This window comes from Chanos chanos, chromosome 1, assembly GCF_902362185.1.
Source record: "Chanos chanos chromosome 1, fChaCha1.1, whole genome shotgun sequence".
Lineage (NCBI taxonomy): Eukaryota > Metazoa > Chordata > Actinopteri > Gonorynchiformes > Chanidae > Chanos > Chanos chanos.
In genome coordinates this window covers 23,003,715-23,026,229 of record NC_044495.1, presented here as the reverse complement: position 1 = coordinate 23,026,229, position 22,515 = coordinate 23,003,715, and the positions used below count along the sequence as shown (strand labels likewise).

Genomic DNA, 22,515 nt, shown 5'->3' with positions numbered 1-22,515 from the left:
CTCTCGACTCCTATGGAATTCTCATCTCTTCTGCTCTGCTCCCTTTTATCATCAAAGTTCCATTTATCAAAGTGAGGCGGAGAGGGAGGAGGGTTTTGCTAATGTGAGTTTCCCCACATACCCAGCTTCCCCTCCTCTCCCCCTTCCACCCTTTCGCTCTTTTTCTCTTTTTCCCTTCTTTCCTGCTCCCTCCTTCCCAGCAGGAATTCATGGCCAGAACTCGTTCTCTTCTAGAAGCCCATCAGAGGGTGGAAATTAGACACTAAACCAGGCAACAGAAATCAATGACTGGTTCGAGTGTATTGAGGGACTGAGCGAATACATTATCCATTTATTTGCTTAGCAGACACCCTCCTCAAGAGTTGAGACCTCCTTTATATATGCCAGAATTTCTTATTTCTGTTCCCGTTTCTACTTTCAATGAATGCAAAACAATTTCTTTAGAGGTGAGGCAGAGAGGAGGAGGAGACACATGCTCAGGGCCATAACAAATTGAGCAACCATCGGTCTCAAAGCATCAAACACCATGAGAGCCAATATACTACAATCAAAATTCACACAAAATCTACAGCAGGACATCACCCTCTTGCTGTTAAACTAAACAAATGAAGCGTAATCTCCATTTGATCTTATCTGACTGCGTGTTGGTACTTTGTGAGTGACACACAGCAGAAGGGAGCCCTCAGGGGGGTCAATGCAGGTCAGGAACAAACTCAACAGAGACGGTCTCTCAACCCCTCAACCAAGCAGGAGATCACAGGACTAAATAAGAGAGGATGAGAGAAGGAGTGCGGCCATGCGTTCTCTCCAATAGGGTCGACTGACATTGGAGCTGCATTCTCAAAGGGAATACATAGCGTTAGAGATATTCTCTTAGTCAAGGACATAAGAATGGTGAATGTTCAGAGTAAAAGGTTGGCAGATGGCAGCCATAATAATTCTGTCTGGATAATGGAAGGAAACCAGTGCTCCTCTAAGCAAAGCTTTTCTATTATTTATATAGCACAGTGTCATAGACACGGGTCAGAACATGGAAATTGTTTTCAAATGTAGTAAGCATTAACTTTCTCCAAATCCATTCATTCCTCCTCTGGACTCTGTGATGTCACACATCTTTAAGCCCTCAGAGTCAGTGTAAGACAACCATACCTATGGCTGTGATCTGAATTATAGAAATGAGAAGTGGTATCTGTGACTTTGCATATTTAAAAAACAGTATGTGTGTTTAAATACTTTATGATTCCTTGTTTGTAGTGTAAGAAATAGAGAGACACTGAGAAGGGAGAGAACAAAGAGTGCATAGGGGTAGGAATAGAGAAACAGGAAGAATGGAAAGGGAGAAAGAGGAGAGAGAGAATGCAAACAAGATTTTGGTGAAGGATTAAAATGCAAAGGACTTCTCTATCCACTTCTCTCTTTGAGCTGAAAATTTCTGATAATGCAAAAACACTGGATTTACAGTGCTGCCTGTACAGGAATTTTTCCAGAGGCACTTAAAATAGCTGGGTGTGTGTGAGGACACAGGAGTAAGCCGTAGCTCATTAGTGTACACTTTGTTAGAGAGGCCTCATTAGTATTCACTCAAAGTACTCCAAATCTTCGGCTGTCAGCCAGAGAGCACAGGGAGCAACTGTTAGGGGACAATGAGGGGGAGTGTCTCTGACCTACTCTTTATGTGCCATCTTCAACTCAGACGTGCCATTCAAGGCAACCTGAACTGACTCCTAAAAAGAGCATACCATGCAATTCCTGGGATTTCAGACTGGGATGAACATACAGGGAACATGCCCTCTTTCATTAGCATATGTCAGATGGATGAAACTGCAGTGGCAGTGTGTGGACACTTTGTGAGTGTGTTTGTGTGCATGTGTGTGTGTGTGTGTGCATTTAAATGTGTGCATGCAAGCAGCGCAGAAAGCTTCAAGGTGAGTGACTGGGTATGTTGAAGTCTCACCTCTTGCACAGAAGCTTGTTGAAAAAGAGGAATAAGAGGATTAGTTCTCGGTATGTCAATGTGAATCTGCGGGGAAAGAACACAAACAGGAGCACAAGCAGGTTAGGACAGATTCGAAACGGCCATTGAAGGGAGGGAGACTGAAGATGAGGGGCACGGCTCCAGCTTTAGATTATGAGGCGAAGGCTTCAGCTCTTCTGGGCAGCAAAGCAGCTCTACCAGTTTTCCTTTCCTCTCGGCAAACAATAACAGTGTTTGCGTCAGTGTATGGTAGAACTACAGAGCTGCCAACTCAGTTCAGAGCTTGAGGCTTGAGGCTTGAGTCAAAGATACTGACAGACAGACAGAAACAAGACGAGAGAGACAGACAGCTGTGAGCTGATCATCACTGTGTAACATGCTGATAAGAGACGGGAGACAGGAGACAGGAGACGGAAGCTTTTTCCTGTGCCGCCCCGTCCCTCTTACCTCTGTTACTTTTGGCTGCAGAACTAAATTCTCCGGACTCATACGTGGAATATCTATGTGAATCTGATGGTTTAGAAAGAAACACACCACAAAACATACTGTATACACAACAAAAAAAATAAAAAATAAAAAAAGGACACATTAACACCAATTGAGATATATATGTAACAGGGCATAGAGAGAGAAATGTTCCAAGAGTGAACCACACAAACCCCCAAAGACATCACATACATACACATACATATACAGACACACAACAGCAAATTATCATTTTTCATGCTTTTTGCTAAAACACCTTTCAGATTTTCTTTTTCCATCATTCAGTTACAACGAATTTCAAGGATTTCAAGGAGGTAATGTTAACGTTTTCCTCGGTGAATGTTTCTAGTCAAATCTTTGTAATGTGAGGGCCTGGGATGAATGGATGAAAGATAGCAGTATGATGGGATTAGAGAACTCTAGCTGTGAGAGCCCATGTCCTCAGGTTAGGTACCGCGTGGTGGGTTTCAGTAGTCAGACAGTGAGTGCTTGTAGGAAGCCAGCACCAGTCCCCCACTAGTCTCGTTTTCTTCTAACATCTAAGCACATGAACCAGCTAGATGTCTGAAAAGATAACGTACTATAATTTTATTCTAAGAAAAGTGTTTTGGTGAACACATATTAGCAGGGAGTAACTGAAAGAACTAGCTGACACTACTGTCCTTAGTCACACTTGGACAAAGTAATTGTACAGTGAGCTTTAATATGATTCATGCAAATGGTAAAAGGAAGGAAGGTTTGCTGAGATCAGCTTCATACTGCATGGGTATCAAATGAGTTGGAAAAGTAGCGATAATTCAGCTGAGTGGGTGTCAGTTACTGTAGTCTCAACACACACCCTGCACCAACTCAAACCCTGCAGAGCAAGCCATTTACAGCAATTAACCCTAGATCTGGAGATAGCTTCTCAGAAAACATACACCAGTTGCAGGGAGACACACCCTCACACTCTTCTTGCAGAACAAGGGCCAAGACTAATCATAAAACACATTTTGTTAGCACTTTTCCTTTAGCAATGAAAACAAGAAGGGAATAGCAGTGTGAAAGGCTGTGATTTTGCCTTGAGAGGGAGGGTGCAGCGCACAGTGTGGGCCCTTTTTTAAATTACACCTCGATGCGCAGAGAGTGTGTGTATGTGTGCTTACATATGACTGGGCTTTCTGGAAAGAATGATTTTATTTTGACTTCGATTTTGTGGTCAAATAAATCATTGAGGGACTAACTCCTATCTCTGAGTGGTACATGGTGCATTATATGGTTATTCACATTTATTACTGATGTCTTACAGTTATTTTTATAAGATGTTGTGTAGCATTTCCTTCACTTTGCACAGGCATAACTAGGAAAACTAACTGAAAGTCCTACTTTTATTTATTAACAAGCGACAAATTTCACGGGGACTATTTCAGAGCACTTCACTCTGTATAGGATTTACCACAAACACTTCAACCTAACATCTCAGCTGACGGTTGGAAGAATCATAAAATTTCTTTTAGGTTTAAACTGTAAAAGTTGTTAGTGGAGTCATAGCACAAGCAAGGGTTGTTGTATTCAGCGCTCAGTTACCTGTCTGTAGGTGTCCTGGTGATGTTCATCGTTGCGGGAGTCATAATACTGCTCAATAAAGCCAAAGTACTCCTGCCTCTTCCTCTGTAGAGTGCTCTCTCTCCTCTCTGCATTAGCTGGCAGGTACCCCTGTGGGAAAAACAAAAATTAGACCAGTCGTTCTGAGCAGATTAAACACTTTTAAAATCTGTTCATGGTACAATCAGCCATCAGCCTTTGCGTTTGGCTACTTGTACATCATGTCAATGTCAACAACTTTCATTGCACTCTTTCAGTAAAGTAGGCTCTGTGCAATGTTGATGCTAGTCATAGACAGGCGAGCCAAAAGCAGGTCAAAACTATTTAAATGACCCTGCCTGTATTCACATTTGAATACGGTTGTGACACCAACTAATGTAGCTTAATACAGGACTTTCTATGCTGTTCTGGAGGGCAACAGCTGAAAAGAGGAAATAAGACTTGCCCAATCTTCCAAAGAAGTGGTTAAAGATTTGTCTTCAGTGAAAGAACAGAGAACTCTTTTTTTTTCCTAATGCCACTGCGAGAGAGTGCAGCAGATGTCCGTGCCCGAAAAAGAAAGTCTCTTGATAAAGTAATTGATTGCATGGAAATCTACGACCTCGGAAATCCATTTATCATGGGAGCTGGCACACGCGCATCCATTTTTTACCATTGTTTCAGGACAGCCTCTACAACAAGATGTATGTGTGCCAAGCATCACTACTTATGGCACGAGCATCGACAATTATGGCATGTACAGGTAATTAAGTTTAACTGGCAACACATCTTGAAGTGGTGCCTAATACTCAAAGTATTAAAAAAAAATTATAAAATAAAATGTGGCTCAGAATCTGGGGCAAGTCATTTGGATAAGGACCAAGATGGAAACTTTGTAAGAAAAAACATGGCTGAAAGTGAGGGGCTTTTTTTTTTCTTTTTGTCCAGAAATAGTCGTCACAACATAAAAGCAGTTACCTTAAAAAAAGACATTGAGTCCAGACTATCTCTCAGCATGGATTATTGAACTGCCTCGCTCATCTGATGCTTGTAATCTATCTATTCACTGGATGGCGAGTTGTGGCTCTAGTGACAAAGGAGTACCCAAAGAAAAAATGTTTTCTTTTTTGGTTGAGGAGGAAAATCAATACACAACAAATATCATCACCTTGTTGGCCTGCACAAATCTTGGATTGCGATGAGGAAGGAAAAGCAGGGTGTTGCTCTGTGTTGGTTAGCCAGAGTGCTGTTCTGGCCAGGTGTACAGGCAGAGAAACAACAGCAAGGTAATAAATGTGGCATGTCAGTGATGAGAGGACACAGCACACTTTTCACAGCTTCCCTGGTAAAGTAGAAGCATCGACCATTCGTCTGTAAAAAGTAATGCTTAAAGTCCCCATTCAGTTGGCTGTGCATCAACCTCTTTCCCCATCTGTTTGGACCTCGGGGAGTCATTTTTCAAAGCGTCTGAAGAGTATTAGCTAAATGGAAAACACTATTTAATCACCTATGAAGGTTTGTTCTTTAATCTATCACATTAAAGCACAGCGTGCACTGTTCGAATAACCATGAGAGCTTTTTCTACAGATAACAAAGGATGAAAAAGGAGGTAAAATTGATATTTGTGAAAACCAGGCTAAAAAGACAGACTGCATCTACAGATAAAAAGGGCATTATTCATTACTGTAATGGAGTTAGAAGTCTTGCCTTGCGTACTTTAAAGGGAAACTTCACTCTTAAAATCTTGAGACAGTTACATACGCATATGTATGTGTGTGTGTGTACACACACACACACACACACACATTTATATATATATATATATATATATATATATATATATATATATATATATATATATACACACATACATACATACATACATACATACATACATATATATATATATATATATATATATATATATATATATATATATATATATATATACACATACATACATACATACATACATATATATATATACACACACACACACACACATATACATACACACACACACACATACACATATCTATCTATATATGTGTGTGTGTGTATGTATGTTTGTAGCTTTCTTGCCTGTTGACACCAGAAAGAAAAGAGCTGAGATCATTCTCAGCAGAAGAGATGGGAAGATCATGTTTGAGCACATTCTAAGTGACTATGACTATAATATTACACACTGAAAAGTACTACTTTGGTTCTTTCCTGTCTATCACTGTGTATGTTTTAAGATATCATTTTGGAGATACCAAAAATGAAATACCAACAGCATTTGCTTTGAAATGCTTTTTGTATATACAAACGACACACTACTTGGCAAAAAAGACACTAAGCCTTACAAAATGCAAAGATCATTCATTTGTTTATACATGTACAATATTTACTACAATATAAGGAAAATGGAACTAATACATTAAAAAACAATAGCTTTTGTTATTAGACTGTTATCCTACTCTGAGGGCTCACAGTCACATCGAACATAAACCATCTGACCATCTGTGTTGCATTGGTTCTGCTGTGGGGATTTGTTGCAAGAATAAAGGACTGGGAGAGAGTTCTCAATTGCGGCTGATCTACTGTAGTGACTTTATTTGGGGAGACAATCATACAGAGCTGGAGGGGGGGGGGGTTCAACAGACAGGCTGGGGTCCTCACACTTCACAAGGGCTTCACAAGGGCAAAACACAGGCTGTTAGTACATAAAATATGACAGAATGTATATGGCTCAACACATTTTAGGCTATATGCATGAATACAGAGAAAACAGTTACAGTGTATTATGCTGGTTGGCTACTGAAGACTTAGCAAAATGATTAGTAATTAGTGGCAAATCATAAAAAATATGAAGCCTAACACATCTCCACTAGTTTGCTGAGATTGTACATAATAAACTCTTTATAAAATATACTGCATGAATTATGAACATGGATGGCTGTATTTAATATTAAATTTACATTATGGAGAGCTACATCACACCTTCCCAAGGGCAAAACACAGACTGCCAAATTCCTTATAAAACAACAGCTCATAAAATTGCTCCAATAATTAGCGTGTGTGCTAAAAAGAATAAGGCCATCTAGCGGTCTTGAGGAAATTATAACTCCATCCTACACCTATCCCCTGCTAGAGTGTTGGCGTCCTTGCCATAGAGTTGAAAACTAACTCAGCTGTTAATAATGTATTGTCTGCACCACATGGGTTGTTGTGTGAGTTTTGTTTGTGTGCTGCGTTGGATGGTCATAGATATCTATCTACTTTTTCTGGCTCTCTACCATGCTCTTTGCGCTCTACCTATCCTTTGCTTCTCAGTTTTCAGCATCTTGGTGTGTTAGGCAAGATGCTGAAAACTGAGAAGCTTAGGTGTGTTAGGCATATGACAGCTTGTTTAGTCGGTGTCTCTCCCCAAGTAGATACTGGTGCCATTCTATTCCTTACAGATATGGTTTGTTCGGCATCTGAGGGCCTTGGAGTTCGCCGGAATGGGCGGAGGCATCCTTGCCACTAAGCAGTTCATCATCCTTGTCCAGTGATTTTTTACTATAACATTCCCCATCATTTTCACCCTTCTCATCAGTATTACCAAGATCCTTCATTTCATCGGTTTTCATTGCATCATCGGTACTGCCTTCACTCTCTTTTTCCTCCTCTTGCTTCTCAACCTCTGCACTATCCAACTCTTTGAAACTACTGGGTCTTTGCCTTCTGATCGTAATGCCTCTTTGGTTGCTCCTTGCGGTGTTTGGACACCGGACTGGTCTGCTTGTATGTAAGAGCCAATTATGGAGTATTCTGGCATATTGTGAGTACTCATAAGATTCTTCTCCTGATGAAAGCCAAAATATGATGTCGATTAGAAATTTCGGGTGTTGGTCAAACGTAAATGAGTATGTGCATAAGTCCAGCTATAGGCATGGGTCATAGCCTCACTGTATTCCTGGCAGCTGGCCTCGAGGCACTGAGCTCGAGTGCCTAATATATCAACCAAGGGATGACTCGTTTTTCTTTTTCTGTTTCCCTGAGGATGATATGGGGAGGTATGTATCTTGACCATGACTTATCATGCAGAGCTCTTTGACCAAAGCACTCTCAAAGTTGTGACCTTGATCCACATGGAGTCTTGCTGGAAATCCAGACTTATATAGGAAGTTCTTCATAGCCCTTTTGCCACTGTCCCTGCCTTCTGATCCTTTGTCAGATAGGCTTGAGTAAAGGAGAAGTGGTCGGACTCAATCAGAACATTTTCAGGTCCTCCCTTGGACCTCTCTAGAATAGGGAAATTGATGAAGAGTAGTTCTGTTGGGGCACTAGTGTGGATGTTGACCAAAGGGTTCTGAGGCCTGCTGTAGAAGTCTTCTGTAAACAACACCTCTCACGTTGCTCACACCATAGATTCATGCTACAGAACATACAAAGTCAGTAAAAGCAGTTTCTGATGAGAGAAAATGTACACTCCACTCCAAAGTGGCAACAGTCATGATGTATAGAGTCCAACCGATATGAGCTAATTGTAAACAAATCTGTATCAGTGTTTATAACGGCCGATAATTGACAATTAAAAAAGAAATGGAGGGACGAAAGAGAGATCCTTCAACCATGTTATGAGTGTTGTCATTGCGTAGTTTGCTCGTCAATCAAACATCAAAATTACGTTTACAATTACGGTAGTTGAGTGGTGTAGGCTAAGCTGCTAACATACTTGATAGTAGGTTTATTTATGAAACAGCGTGGCAGTTCAAGCGAGAAACAAACGCAAAGCTATGTTTATCTGTGAAAGACCGCTAGCATTAATGAGCAGTTCAACTACAGCATTTAACTTATTGAAGCAACAGTAAATGTCCCTGCGACTCGCATGTCTGTACTTACAGCTGGTGCGTCGGATATTGTTAAACCAGAAGGGACACATAAATAAACGTGAGCTGAACAAGTATCCAACATGGCTTGGTAGCCAAACAAAGATATCTAGCTACTCTTTCAAACGTGTAGTGTGAAATCCCAAAGTCACAAGTACTTGTTGCAGACAATCATGTAGTATTAGATGCATTCAAAAGCAGCATTTACTCTGGTCACTGTATCAGTTTACAGCATAGTTTAAGATGGCATGTTTTACATGGTGCCAAATGGTGGCTGAAAAATGGTTTCTTATAGCTTGCATTGTATAGAATTAAAAGAGTGCTGGTAAAGGGATAAACTAGGTGTGAATATGCTACATTGGAAGAAGTCACTGTGACAGATTAGGGGTGAAGTAATAACTATTCAGTGATAAAAAAAGAATAATTAAAAATAAATAAATAAATAAATAAAAATTATATTTTTTTTTTTTTCCTATGAAGGAGACCCCTGTTTATTAGATAACTGTAATCACAAGAGTAATGATAAATGCATAATGTCATGCTATCTTGATGAGGACACTTAAATAACTAGACATAACAAATGTTAGGGAAAATCTTTGTTTATGTCACGTGTTTCTGAAAAAAAAAACAAAAAAAAAACGGAATCTCAAATCTTCAAATATTAAAATTGTTATCGGCCTCAAAGATCCTTTATCAGTCGGGCTCTAATGATGTAGAGCAGTTGTGGCAAGTACATATAACTTCTCTGGAAGCACCAGGTGGTGGATGCATTTGTGATGAACATGGCTAACCTTGAGGTGTGTCTTTGTGCTATTATGGGTTGGATGTCTTCAAATTTCCTGATGCTTAATGCAGGCAAGTCTGAAATGCTGGTCATTGGTCTGTCTATGCATAAGCATCTTTTTAGTGATCTTAGCCTAATTTTGACAACTGCATCATCTCTTAAAACTCTGCAGCTAAAAGCCTTGGCGTGATTTTTGACTCCAGTCTCTCGCTAGTCACTCATATCAAAAACACGACCAAAACTGCCTTTTATCACCTATGTAATATTGCTAAAATTAGGCCCTTTCTAAGTATGGCTGATGCAGAAACCACTGTTCATGCATTAATAATATCCCGCCTCGATTACTGCAATGTACTGTACTCTGGCATGCCTGCCTCTAGTACCAAAAGTCTTCAGCTGGTTCAGAATGCTGCTGCCAGAATTCTGACCAGAACAAGGAAGTTTGACCACATTACACCTGTCTGGATGACCCTGTTCTGGAAAAATGCCAGAATATTTATATATTAAGCAGTATGTGTGAAAGCAGCTTTAGTTTAGGTTATATGTAACAACTCCTTAAAAACACATTTTGTGCCCGATAAACATGGATATCAGTACTTAACACATTTTAAACTTTAATTATGGGGAGCTACATCTCACATTCACAAGGGCAAAACACAGACTGTTAATTCCCTTAATAAGCAAGAGCTCATGGAATTGCTCCAATAACTAGGAGAACGCCATCTAGTGACCTGGAAGTGAATAATGTTCTGCCTTACTAGCGGACAACATGAATAGCTGTCTAAGTGAATATGCTCTACGAAAGCTCCTGTTTTGTATTAAATCAAGACAATAAATGATCAGATTGTTAATCAACCATTTTTCTAATAGTACAGTACATGAGGACTTACAGACCTCCCACCAAACTCACACACACAAAATTTGTATTTAAATTCAGACAGCATGGGGTGCTGATCATATGGAGCTGTTTTGTGCACAGTCCTCTCTTCTGTGTCCTGTCTATAGTGGCATTACTTTGTATAATGAAGGAGAGTAAAACTTTCCTCACTCAAGGTTACTAGAGTTTATAGTGAATCATCTGTAGAGGGGCAATCTACGCTTAAGCAGGGCTTTATTGTGTGTCACCTGTCTTCTCAAAGCTACACCTACCCCACCACTAGAAACCAAGCTGCCCTGAACTGCAAGTGATGTTCCTAGCCATCGCTAATCTCTCAGAAATTCTTCACTCAAGCAGTTAATAGATGCTGAACTACAGTAAACAGGCAATCTTTTTTTTTTTTTTTTGCTCTCCTCTTCTGAAAACAGGCTTAAAGAATCAATTTTGGGAGTAAATGAAATCTTTATTTTCTACCGAAGAACTGACAAAACAAAAATGATTTCTACTTAGAGGAGCGTTTGTGCAGATTTCTGGGGGGAGGAAGTGTGCACTTTGTGTGAAGTCAGCAGGATGGAGAAAATTGATTGTGCATTAATACGACTGTTCAAATGGTGAGGACACCCTCCACTGCCTTCACAGAGCCAAGCCCAGGCACTGTTCTTGTTAAAGGATGATTTTCAGCTGTTTATATTCCCTCCTTTAATCGCAGAAATGGGCTCTCTCTCTCTCACTCCCACATCTTATTGAGGGTTCAATAGCATGGATCGATGTGGTTTGATTGAGTGGAGCTATAGCTGAAGATTTGAGTCAAGATGACGGATGTGGTAGCCATAGGCAAATGAAGGTCAGACAGGTGAATTGGATGTCTGCACGTACATGCCTCTGGGACCACACACTGACAGTGGAGAAGGGCAGAATATCAAATCTCTCCGTTTACTCTGTCCTCCATAACTGTCCGGCACTTAATTTATCAGTGTGCACATCTCACCCCCTACCAAAGCCCTTTGATATCCACTGGCGTGGAGGGTTGCCTGGGCCTATATAACACTCTAACTTAAATTAGACTCTAACAGGTGCAGGGACCACAGAGTAAGGAGATAGAAAAAATTACTGTGTAAATAGCTTACACTTAATGAAAGATGCAAATACACAGTCACTGAGTTAATGCTTCAGTAAAGAAATACCCTTGAAGGATGTCCCTTTTTTCTGTGTTCCTCAGGCCCATAATGATTCCTTGTTAAGGCTCCTTGAGAGGCATTCATTTAGAGAGCTATTAAATTATCACCCTTTTCCCTCAGATTAGTCACAGCTGACGAGTAAGGTTCTAAATGCAGACATATTTGAGGTAACTATTCCATGTTGGATGTAAAAAGATAAGGTTTCTTGTTCTCCTCTTATTCAGTTTCAAGAGTTGATAACTGCTGAGAACCAGATGCATGATTTGCATTGTTTTTTAAAAAAAAAAACATTTTAGTGCATTAATATCTGTACATTTTCTGGCATTCCTATGGTCTCTTTCAGAACACAAATATAGGTAAAATAAAGTGAATATGTGAAGAGGGCTTTTGAGATACGAACGTCATAACATGTAAGATTACAGTGACACTTCATTATTTTGCTCCTTCTTCATAGAATTCAAAGACCCTTCACAGAGAGAGAGAGAGAGAGAGAGAGAGAGAGAGAGAGAGAGAGAGAGAGAGAGAGAGAGAAAGAGAAGAACTAGACTTCTTCATTGGTCAATCAAAATTTTGGTGTAGAAAGGATTTAAAGGTCAAACAAGCATTCAGACATACAGGGTCCCCCAGCAGTGAAGAGGGCTGAAACAGCCAGAGAGTCAGAATCCTAACTCCCCTTGACACAGCACATTAGAATTCCCACAGTTCTCCTCACTGTTGAATGCCAATTGTTCTATAAGTCTGACTTTACAGTTGAGAGTTTCTTAGCCCATTGCCATGAGAACCACTTCAGAAAAAGAAAAAAATTATTTTGAAATCAGGTATATCAAACCAAAAAAGTTAACACTTCTTCATAGCCGTTCAAGTAATGTTGTTCTGAGATATTAAACTAACATAATATCATCCTTTTGTTTGTTAAAATTACCTTCTAAAATTCAAAGATCAAGGAGAATTTACAGAAAAATAAACAGAATGGTAAACTATGCGTGCTCATATCTCTAACCTTTCATCCTGAATGCACCTGCATTAAAGCTGCACGATATGGAGAAACTATGTGCGATAAACATGTTGGACATTACAATGGCATTATGAGATATGATCAATGAACGATCAAAGAGTGCATTTTCAATATGTCTCTGATACTGCAAGTACAGACTGTGAATAGATTGCGTTTGCTATGTAATGATATCAAAATAATTTCCAACTATTTTTCAAAGGTATTTAATACCAAATAATTCTACTCAACATGTTTTACAAAACTGCTATCACAACTAGTCACTTCTTTAAAAAGCAAAGTATTACAACACAATGGATGTACAAGGTCTGGCTATTAAATAATGAGACTAATGCTGTAATTCAATTGTAATGATTGTTTAGTGACAGTTTAATAACAGTAATAATAATAAGATTATAATAATATGTTTAATAACACTGACAATGGAGACCTTTTCTGCAGTATTTCTGATGCTGAGTCGTCGATCATTTCGAACGTTTATTCATTTCGAATGCTGGTTCATGACGCGCATGGGTGTCCGCAAAGTTTATCATCTTCGACATCCTCTCGACCCTCACAAAATCTCTTGTGCCCCTCAAACACACATGCATGCGACATGCATTCTTCCCCACAAACCTCAGTTAGCACATGAAAAGATTCGGCAGCCATTTTGTTCAATTTCAGGGTCTGTGGTTCAACTTACATAAGCCCAGTCTTTTTATTTAATAGCTACACCTCATACTTCCCCTTTTCGGTATCAAATCCTCTGCTGCTGTTCCACTTACATTCTTGATCTCAGTTATTTCTTCAAGGTTACTCATTCTCATGGTCTTTTGCTTGACTGTTTCATGTTGCTTGTGTTTCTTTTTGCATCTCTATATCTCTGCCTGTCACACTCTAAGTATACCACTGTACACACGAGTCTACGCACCATAGACCTGTGTGCAGTTAATGTGAGAATAAGGCTATTCCTGTGCTATATATCTCTCCATCAGCCTTCCAGCCTTATAAATCTTGGATGTTCTGATATTGCTGTTTTTTGTGATGTGTTTAATGTGGTAACTCATGCTGCGCTAACAATAAAATACGAAACATTGTGTACTCCAGTAAGCATCTCTAAATTCAGCTTTGAATTAAAATGAAGTTTAATGAGCTAATCAAGTCCAGAGACAAGTGATCAGCACAATGGAAAATAACCAATGAAGTTGGCATACTTACCGAGAGAAGCTTCCAAGTGATAGGTCGCACTTGCCGTGGAATTCCAGACCAGCTCAATTTTCGAAGCTCATCTACAAGAGGGAGAAGAGAATGCAAAACATATTTTTGTTATGACCTGCTTGAATCTAAAACCTTGGATAGTCCTTAAAATGAAGGTAGTTACATAGTTACATAAGAATTTGCCTTTGTTGGTAAAAGATACAGGAATGCCAATAAAAAACCCAAGTATGTGGCACTGCTATCAATTCACCAAGAAAAGAAAATTGTTGCACAATACACAAATAATGATGCATGCAATGTGGCCTGTACAGAGACAAAGAGTTAATATTCACACACAACCTTGGGGCAAAGTTGAACCACCTACCCTAATTTCCTTTTTGTATTTAATTGGCCTATCATAGTTTCAGTCAGGGTAGTAAAAGACCAAATTTGGAAAGTCAATTCTTACAAATAAATCGGACTGAGAATTGCAAACTGGACTTTTAAACTGGCAGTGGAATGTTCCCTCAGGGTCTATAAACAGACTGAAGATGTGGTTTAAAGTGGGATTCTTCACCTCATGTCTATTACATACTTCAGATATTGACAGCAGAGAATTTGGCACAAACAACAGCAGTGTTTCAAGGGAAAAGGTGCAACTGCCATGCTGTAGGCACTGAAGGATCTTAAAGCCTGAACGGTGTGTATCAGTTCAGCTAAGATATACTTTGCAAGAGATCCATAAAGTAATTGATAGTGTAGCAGCACAGAATGTACACAATGTTGAGCTGAAACAGAACATGAAATCTTAAAAAAAATATATTTTAAATTGATGCACGTAAAGCCATCTCTGCACTGCAGGGTAAAGAGCTGACATGTGCAGTAGAGGTTGTCAAAACAACTGAGCATTTATTTGGTGTTGCCAGTGGATTATTCCTAGATGCAAATATGACCAAGCTGATTAAACATTTTTTTAAATAATCAACCATGCAGGCTGGTATGCCTGCAAGAAAAAAACATGTTGAGACATTTCGCTTGTTCTGCGTCCTTGAATTTAAGAACAACACAGAATGGATTACTTTATGACTGTGGTGCAAATAAGCCAGACCTAAGAAAATATAAACAAGGCCTCCTTTCACTGCATGCATGCTTCATTCATTATTTCCAATGGCAATCTATTTGGCTCTGCCTCAAAGGTCGAGACTATTAAAATTCTCTCTGCTTTCCACCCAAATTCCACATAAATTCACCCAGAATCTCTTCAGTGTAATTGTGTATCACATTGTCTCATTCATGCCACAAGAGCAGGGAAACTGATTTGAGTGTAAATGAGAGGACGTGGGGAGAATTGGCTTTTCATATGAAAACAGATGCATCTCTGACTGCGTTTTCCCTGGCTGTCATTCAGAACACTTGATGAGAACTGGTACATAAAACTACAACCTTGATTAGTAGCAAATTACAGCCCACGCTATATTGGGAGAAAGGAAAAAAAAAAGATTCTGTTTTGCATCGAATAGGAAATATGGCAAGAGAAAATACAGAGAATGGAGGGGGTACAGTGTATCCTCTATGCAGAGAGAGTGCTCAGTCCAGCCAAACCTTCATTTGTGAATCTCTCATGGCAAGGAGCTTGAATGTAGTTGAATTATATGTTCATTACATCTGCCGCTTCTCTGAAGTGTGTTTCAACACAAAGAATATTGAAAGGACAGAAATAAAACAGCCGTCTGTTCCTAAAGCGATGAATTAAGAAGTCCCTCAGTGGCTAGGGGGAAATCTACTTCCAAAAGCACAGAGCATCTCCTTAACACTGCGCCTGGTGAAAAGATATGATGAAGACAATTAAAATGGTATGCAGTTGGTTATTAACTCTGCTCTCTCCCCATCAGCGAACAACCCAACAGCCACGGGATTAACCATGGGGATGAATCTCAAAAGGCTACACCCACACAAAAGTATTATTAAGACACCATCTAGGTCTAATTAATGCATCTCATTGCGTCTTAAACAGCTGTAATATCACAGTAGTGAGGCCAGTATTTTAGAAACAAGTGTCCTACTTAGTGGACTGGGAGTGGGTGAGTCTGATCACACTAAGCAGGTAAGCGTGGTTGGGGAGAGGGGAGAGATGGGAGGTCCACGGGGCTGACACACTGACTGCCAGTTTTAATGAGCACCAGGCTTTACTGTGAGACTTTATAGGGAAAGCACTCAATTCATTAAACACGGAGCCACTCAAGGGTGTCTCTCCTTAGTTCACACCTTTGAACCCCCATTTGCGCTGTCAGCCGCAGAAATTAGTCGATGAATCTTGTACCCTGTGCTTAATTAAACTATCTGTTATAATTCCTGTATGTGGCATTAATCTCACAGTGGGGGAGAAGTCAGGCACAAGCTTGCAGTCACCCTCCCCATGTGATGGTGACCTCAAAAGAGGTCTTAGTCCAACCAGCTGGACACTACTGAAAGCATCTGAATCCAAAGTGATAGCATCTGCCCAGGAATCTCATATACATAATCCAGCACACTCGATGTGTACATGCTAAAATTAGAGCATGTCGAATAACACAGCATCCCTATGAGACATTGTGTGTCTACAACGCACCGAGATAATTCAACTGACTTTAGAGTGTTTAGCACTGCCAAGAACATCTATTTATTTGTGAAAACACAAAAGACAGAAAGAAAGAAAAAAGAGGTCATACTCAAAAATCTTATGTCTCATTTGTTGTGATTACCAATATTACCAATTAATTGGTACCTTACTTAATGAAGAAAAAAACCAATGTGCTTAAAGCACCTCCAGAAAATTATCACTACTTAAACTGAACAAAAAAGCTGGAGTACTTTGTAAAATAACTTCCCAAAGCAACAGTCTTCAGTTTAAAGATATTACTGACTAACATTTTTAACAAATCAGAGATTTCGAAGAGAGAGAATCCACACTTGAGCTCAAGTAATTATAAAGTAAAAAAAAAAAAAAAGCAGGGGACTCAGTAACTAGGACAACATCAGAGCTCTCGCAAAATCACTAGGCCAATGTCCCGGGACAGTCAAGTTCTCCCGCCGGGAGACCCCTGCCCAACGGGCTTCCCGAAATTGTCCCCTTAGTGAAATAAAATTGCCTCCTTTTAGGGGTGGATGGTATAAACTACAGCAGTGCGAGACAGCAATGCACTAAACCATGCCTAGTCTGCCGGAAAGAAGGCGGCTGTGTCTGATATCACTCACTTGTTCTCTCACTCACTATTTACTATATAGTGAAGACGATGTAGTGCACTATGTAGGGAGGGAGTATGTGGATTTTTTTTTTGAAGCTTAAATATTTTTTTTTTTAAATCACAAAGATGATTACAATCCAATCGAACGACACCAGTCATAAACTACAGTGAGTCTTCAGAATCCAGCCTCAAGATAAGAGCAACGTTATAACAAGAAGATCACAGCGGATTTGTAGCACAATGTTGTCAAAAATGACTAAAAATACAGTTCTGAATGTAGTGTTATGTTGTAAAGTTTATATGAACGTTTTCCTGAACTTTTTTGAGTCTAGCTATGCTAGCTAGCAAGAAGTGCTTAGCAAGCTGCATCTAACATTTCATTTGTTAGTTAATACTGCTACCTATCAAGGGAGGAAAGAGAGGAAGCAGATGTGAAAGCTCTGCCCTCAACGTCGAGTGGCATTCTGTCATCCTCTGTGATTTCAGTTGAGAGCTCAGAGTCACTCAGAGTCAGAATCTGACACAGTCTGATACTATACATATTATAACCATTACTCAATCTGTTCTGAGATCATATCAAGTTTCAGTACATTGACAGATCTAAATGAATATTTATTGTGGATTGATTGTTGATTGATTTATGTATGATGATTGCTGCAGTTTGTGCTTGTTAAATAAATGTTTTTCATTGCTTTCTTGAATATATCTACATAAAAAGATTATCGTTTTTATTTGGACTAGACAAAATTCATTTTGGGCTACCAAAATCTAAAGAATGCCTGTTGAAAGGGCTACCTGGCATTTAGAAATTTTGTGAGCCCTGAACATACAATACACACCTGCAGTCTACTACAGTGTATTTATACACCCCTGTGTCACATCTTGTACAGTGTAGAAGTTTTCTATATACGTTTTATCCTAAATCTTAAGGGATTTAGCAGCGTTACAACTTTTAGTGGAATCACAGAATAAACAAGGATTTCATACAACCTACAGTGTCACTGACATTCTATGCAAACCTAAAAAGATAATGTAATATGGCCCAAAAATATGCCCCGAAATCCTTTGTCTGCTTCAAGGATAGGTGCAATCCAGTGAGGAGTACTGGATCATGAAAAAGTGCAAATAAATAAATAAATAAAGTAAAGCATTGTAAGAGTGACACAGCATATCCATTTTTTTAAATATATCATTTATATCGGAACATTATTATGTGAAGTACCCAACACCATTCAAATTTGTAAGGTGTTGTGAAGAAATAACTTTCCTATCGAAGGAGAACAGGAAGGACAAGATATAGAGTTTTATCAGTCTGCACACCCTTCCAGAATTCTAACCATCAAAAGAGCCTCACTGGTTTGAAATGACAATTCAAAAAGAAGCTCCACATGGCTTATTCTCACAGCTGGCAGCAATGTAATGTCTGATAAGTCTTGGTCGCCATGCTGTTTAATAGAACAAATGTTTGTCCAGTGGGAGAGATTCTTAAAACTATTGTGCTTTCCATGCCATGAAACGAATCTTAATGGTTAGGCTACACTGCCAACAAAAATGTTTTTTTGAACAAAGTCATATTTAAACCATCAGGAAATAACTCTAAACAGCCATCTATAAGTGGACAATACACATTACATGTGAAACCTCTTTGAGAGGGCTTGAGAGCAAAATCTACAACATTCCAATAATAACATCAAAGTGCAAGAACATCTCATCTAAGCACAGTGTGTGCAAAAAAACCCATTTCAATTTCAGAGGAGCACAGATTATCACAATGAAAATTCTGAAATTTTAAAGTGCAACAGACTAACAGAAAAGGAGCAAGAGAGAGGGGGAGAGACAAAGAATGAAGGAAAAGAGTTACTTGAGACACACCCAATCTGTCAGGAGACTGGAGGGCTGTCAATCAGAGTCACTGTAGTGAGACAGCGACTGGAGTGGAAATGAAACAGTTGGCAGGCCAAAGCCATGCAGTATTCAGGCGCTATTGAAACGTTACAGTGAACTGAGCCCGGGGTGGGGTTAACCTCACCAAAGACACACGCACACACACACACACGCACACACACACACACACACACACACACACACACACACGTTCATAAACAACAGGTTGGCCCATCTGCTGCCACACAGTGGAAGGGAAAGCATTTACAAATGCCATTCTACCTACATCACATTTTACAGGTAACACAACCTTAATTTCCTGTAAACAAGGGACTCCCGCATTTTGTGAGGCTTGTTGCATAGTTCCAGCTTCGAGAAGCTAAAATTTACTATGTTTCAACAGACTTTAAAAACAAAGAAACAAACAAAAAAAACCCCTGAAGTATGAGATAAAGTAATGAGTAATTTATTCTGTCAAGTGTCTTCATTCAGGCAGTAAAAGTTTATTTTGGCTCTAAACCTTAAGGACTGAGTTAGTGTATTACACAGTTAAGTCAAATAGAGGACAAAGCGACATGGAGTGTGCTCATAAACTAATGGGAAGCTTGTAAAAAGATACTTCTCTGTATTAGCTGATGCTGCTCAAGAGGATGAAATATAGTCCAGGTGGCTGGGGAACAGGCTGTAGGACCCCATCACTTCCTTAGGGCTCTGAGAGTAACCACAGAGCTGCCTTTAATTGATTGCATTATAAATTTCCCTACTTTTTACGGAAGCAATGTTGTCATTAACCGGCTAGCTAGCCACAACACTTTCGAAGCTAGGTGACACAATTTCAAAAACAACTTTCAAAACTTTGTGAAACTGATTTCAAACTTTTTCATCTCTATGCTCCAGAGGATAGCACTGAAATTGAAGTTAGTCACGATCTAGTACAGCGGAAGTTCACAGTTACAGGCAGTTAGTTCTCTGGAGGACCAAACGTGCCCAGACTAACATATTCTCACTGTTCAATCGTGCTATTATATAATGTCATAATCTGGTGGATCACACTCTCATTGTTGGACCCATTTCCTGAGAAAGATCTTATGTCGTGGCAACACAAAACACACACTGCAGAAACACGCTGAAATGCAATGTTTGAGGCTTTTTTGCAGACACAAGTATCTGCACAACGCATGATGAAAATGACAAGTAAATTTGTATTCTCCTTTTTCCACTATGTACTCATTTGAATGTGAAAAACACAGACTGGGTTATTTCAGTTTCAGAACAAACTTAAAGGCACTTCAAGTACAAGATGAAATTGGCCTTGGAGGCCAAACTCAGAATTTCACACATCACAAATGAATAGATAATAAGAGGAGGGGAAACAGGCACTGGATGTGGCTGCTACACTAAAGCTGTGCTGGCCAGGAACACAGGCCAATGTGACAAAGCTTTTGAATAATATTTATTTAAAACCAGACCCGTCAAGGTCAGTGATAAAACAGCATGGGGTGATGCAAATAACTGACTCATCACCAAATTACACACATCCCGATTTCTCCTGGTCAGTAATATGTGATAACATACTTCTGCTGTAGACTTGCAATGTTTTCCAGTTCGGACCAGTGAGAGAAATGCTGTACCTATTTATCCTTACACAGATGTGCTATATCATTTTTGTAAAACATTAAATGTCAACCCAGCAATGTCTTAGCACTGATGTAATGTAGTTCACCTTTTCATGTCAGGAATTTCATTGGAATTCACTTATTTCAGTTTTACCCAGACGGACAGTCATCATAAATAGCTGTAGTGCAGACACAGCATGGGAAGCCTTTAGGAATATAAACATAACTCTTTCCAAGAAATGCTGGATAGCTTGCACTGTGGCATTGTCAGCAATTTAATTCCTTTCAAAAAATCTTCTAAAACCCGAGTCTTACAATTTTTTCAAATGTAGCTGAACTGACTCAAATTGAATCAGACTGCCATTCTAGGCTTTGATGTTGACTATTAACTTCAGACTCGCAGCCATGGTAAGCCTATAATACACAAAATTGCTGTGTAACAGGATTGTCAGCTGTGAGAGGCGGGAGACGACTTTAGTGGACCACAGCTCCCCCAGCTGTGACATGGAGAGCACAGGAGAAAACAGAGAGGAGGAGAAAGAAAGAGAAAGCCAAGTGTTAGATACGGAGGAAGAGAGGAGGGTTCAAACCCTCATTGGAGGAGAGCACGTCACCATGGCTACCACAGGCACCACTGCTGCGTAATTGCCTAGTCTGATTCCAGCTCTTGCTCTCTCAAACCGAGAAACAGTAAAAGCTGACCCTGTGACACAGAATTCGGCTCCAAAAACGGAAACATCGCTGATCCCTCAGATACTCATTAAAAGCAGGACAGAGCCCTGAAAAAAATAACTGTTTGATGGTGCTGATGGGTCATATGTTTCAGAAATACAAAGCTTCAGAGTCACTTGGCCTGCTTTCGTATTAAATCCAAATCTAATTTCTAAAAATCTATCACATTAGAGAAAAATCTGAAACATGATAAACTCTTTGGTCATAGATACTTTTGCTGGAAATGGTCTTAAAACAACCTGTAACAACTGTCTTTACGTCACTGAGTGAGAAACAAAAGTGAAAAAGAGAAGAGCTCAAGAAATCTAGGTGTAGAGAACTGGAGAGGGTTTTGTGGATTGAAAACTCTCTCTTTGTCTTTAAACTGTTTTTCTTTGTCTTAAGTCAGCAGGGGGGGCTTCAAAATTGACTCCTCGCTGAAAGATTAAGTGTATGAACACTAAAATGTCAAACCTTCAAAGAAAAATAAACCTCTTTAATAATACATACTTAATCCCACGTTCTTCAGTAGAGGGCAGTGTCTTTCCCCAATTATAATCCAAAAAGGACAAACATATTGTAAAACAAAGGGTCTGTGTGTGCGTTGGTGTAAACATGGACTGCTGGAGCTCAGGGTGGTCTCAGCACCAGCATTTGCAGACAAAGGTGTGTTATGCATGTGCTGTTGGCAGAAGGTAGAGGCGTCTCAGACAGGAAAGGTTGAGACAGAAACATCTACCACCCCATGAGGACAACAAAGAGATTTATCTTGGTCACGAGCCCTTGCTTCATCTTAATTATTTACAAGAAATTACATTCATATTTCATTTTGGCACTCCCCATCAATTTAGATATTTAATAAGGTGACAACAACCAAATTAGGTAAAGCCCTGATGGGTGAGCAGCTGCAGTAGCAGCTGACAGTTTCAGAATGAGTGGACATGAACCCTGAACTTCTCCTGTTCCTCTTGGCCTGGGCGCATCACTCAGGAGACCAGCATACTGCCACTGGCCCTTTGCCATAAAGCTGTCATTCAGCTACAAAATCAAAGCAGGAAATGAAACATTTGAAAAAGCTTGACCATGATTCAGTAAGTACACAGCTGTTTGCATTGTAAAATGTTTTGAAAAGATGACTGTATGTTTAAGATTTTTCATACTAAATAGGAAAAT

At 39.6% G+C, this 22,515-nt stretch overlaps 1 protein-coding gene across 3 annotated transcripts in view; it reads right to left on the bottom strand.

Annotated features, from left to right (window-relative positions):
• Positions 1–22,515, bottom strand: part of tbc1d22a (TBC1 domain family, member 22a) — an 81,592-nt gene that overhangs the window by 53,994 nt on the left and 5,083 nt on the right. For 2 of the 3 annotated variants that reach the window (XM_030772336.1, XM_030772344.1), the window contains 3 exons: positions 13,929–13,999; positions 4,028–4,156; positions 2,423–2,485 (listed from right to left, as the gene is read on the bottom strand). In XM_030772336.1, coding sequence (XP_030628196.1) covers positions 2,423–2,485; positions 4,028–4,156; positions 13,929–13,999 — 263 coding nt within the window. Of the gene's footprint in view, positions 1–1,954; positions 2,021–2,422; positions 2,486–4,027; positions 4,157–13,928; positions 14,000–22,515 lie in introns of all 3 variants that reach the window. The other variant, XM_030772329.1, reaches the window with a different exon arrangement.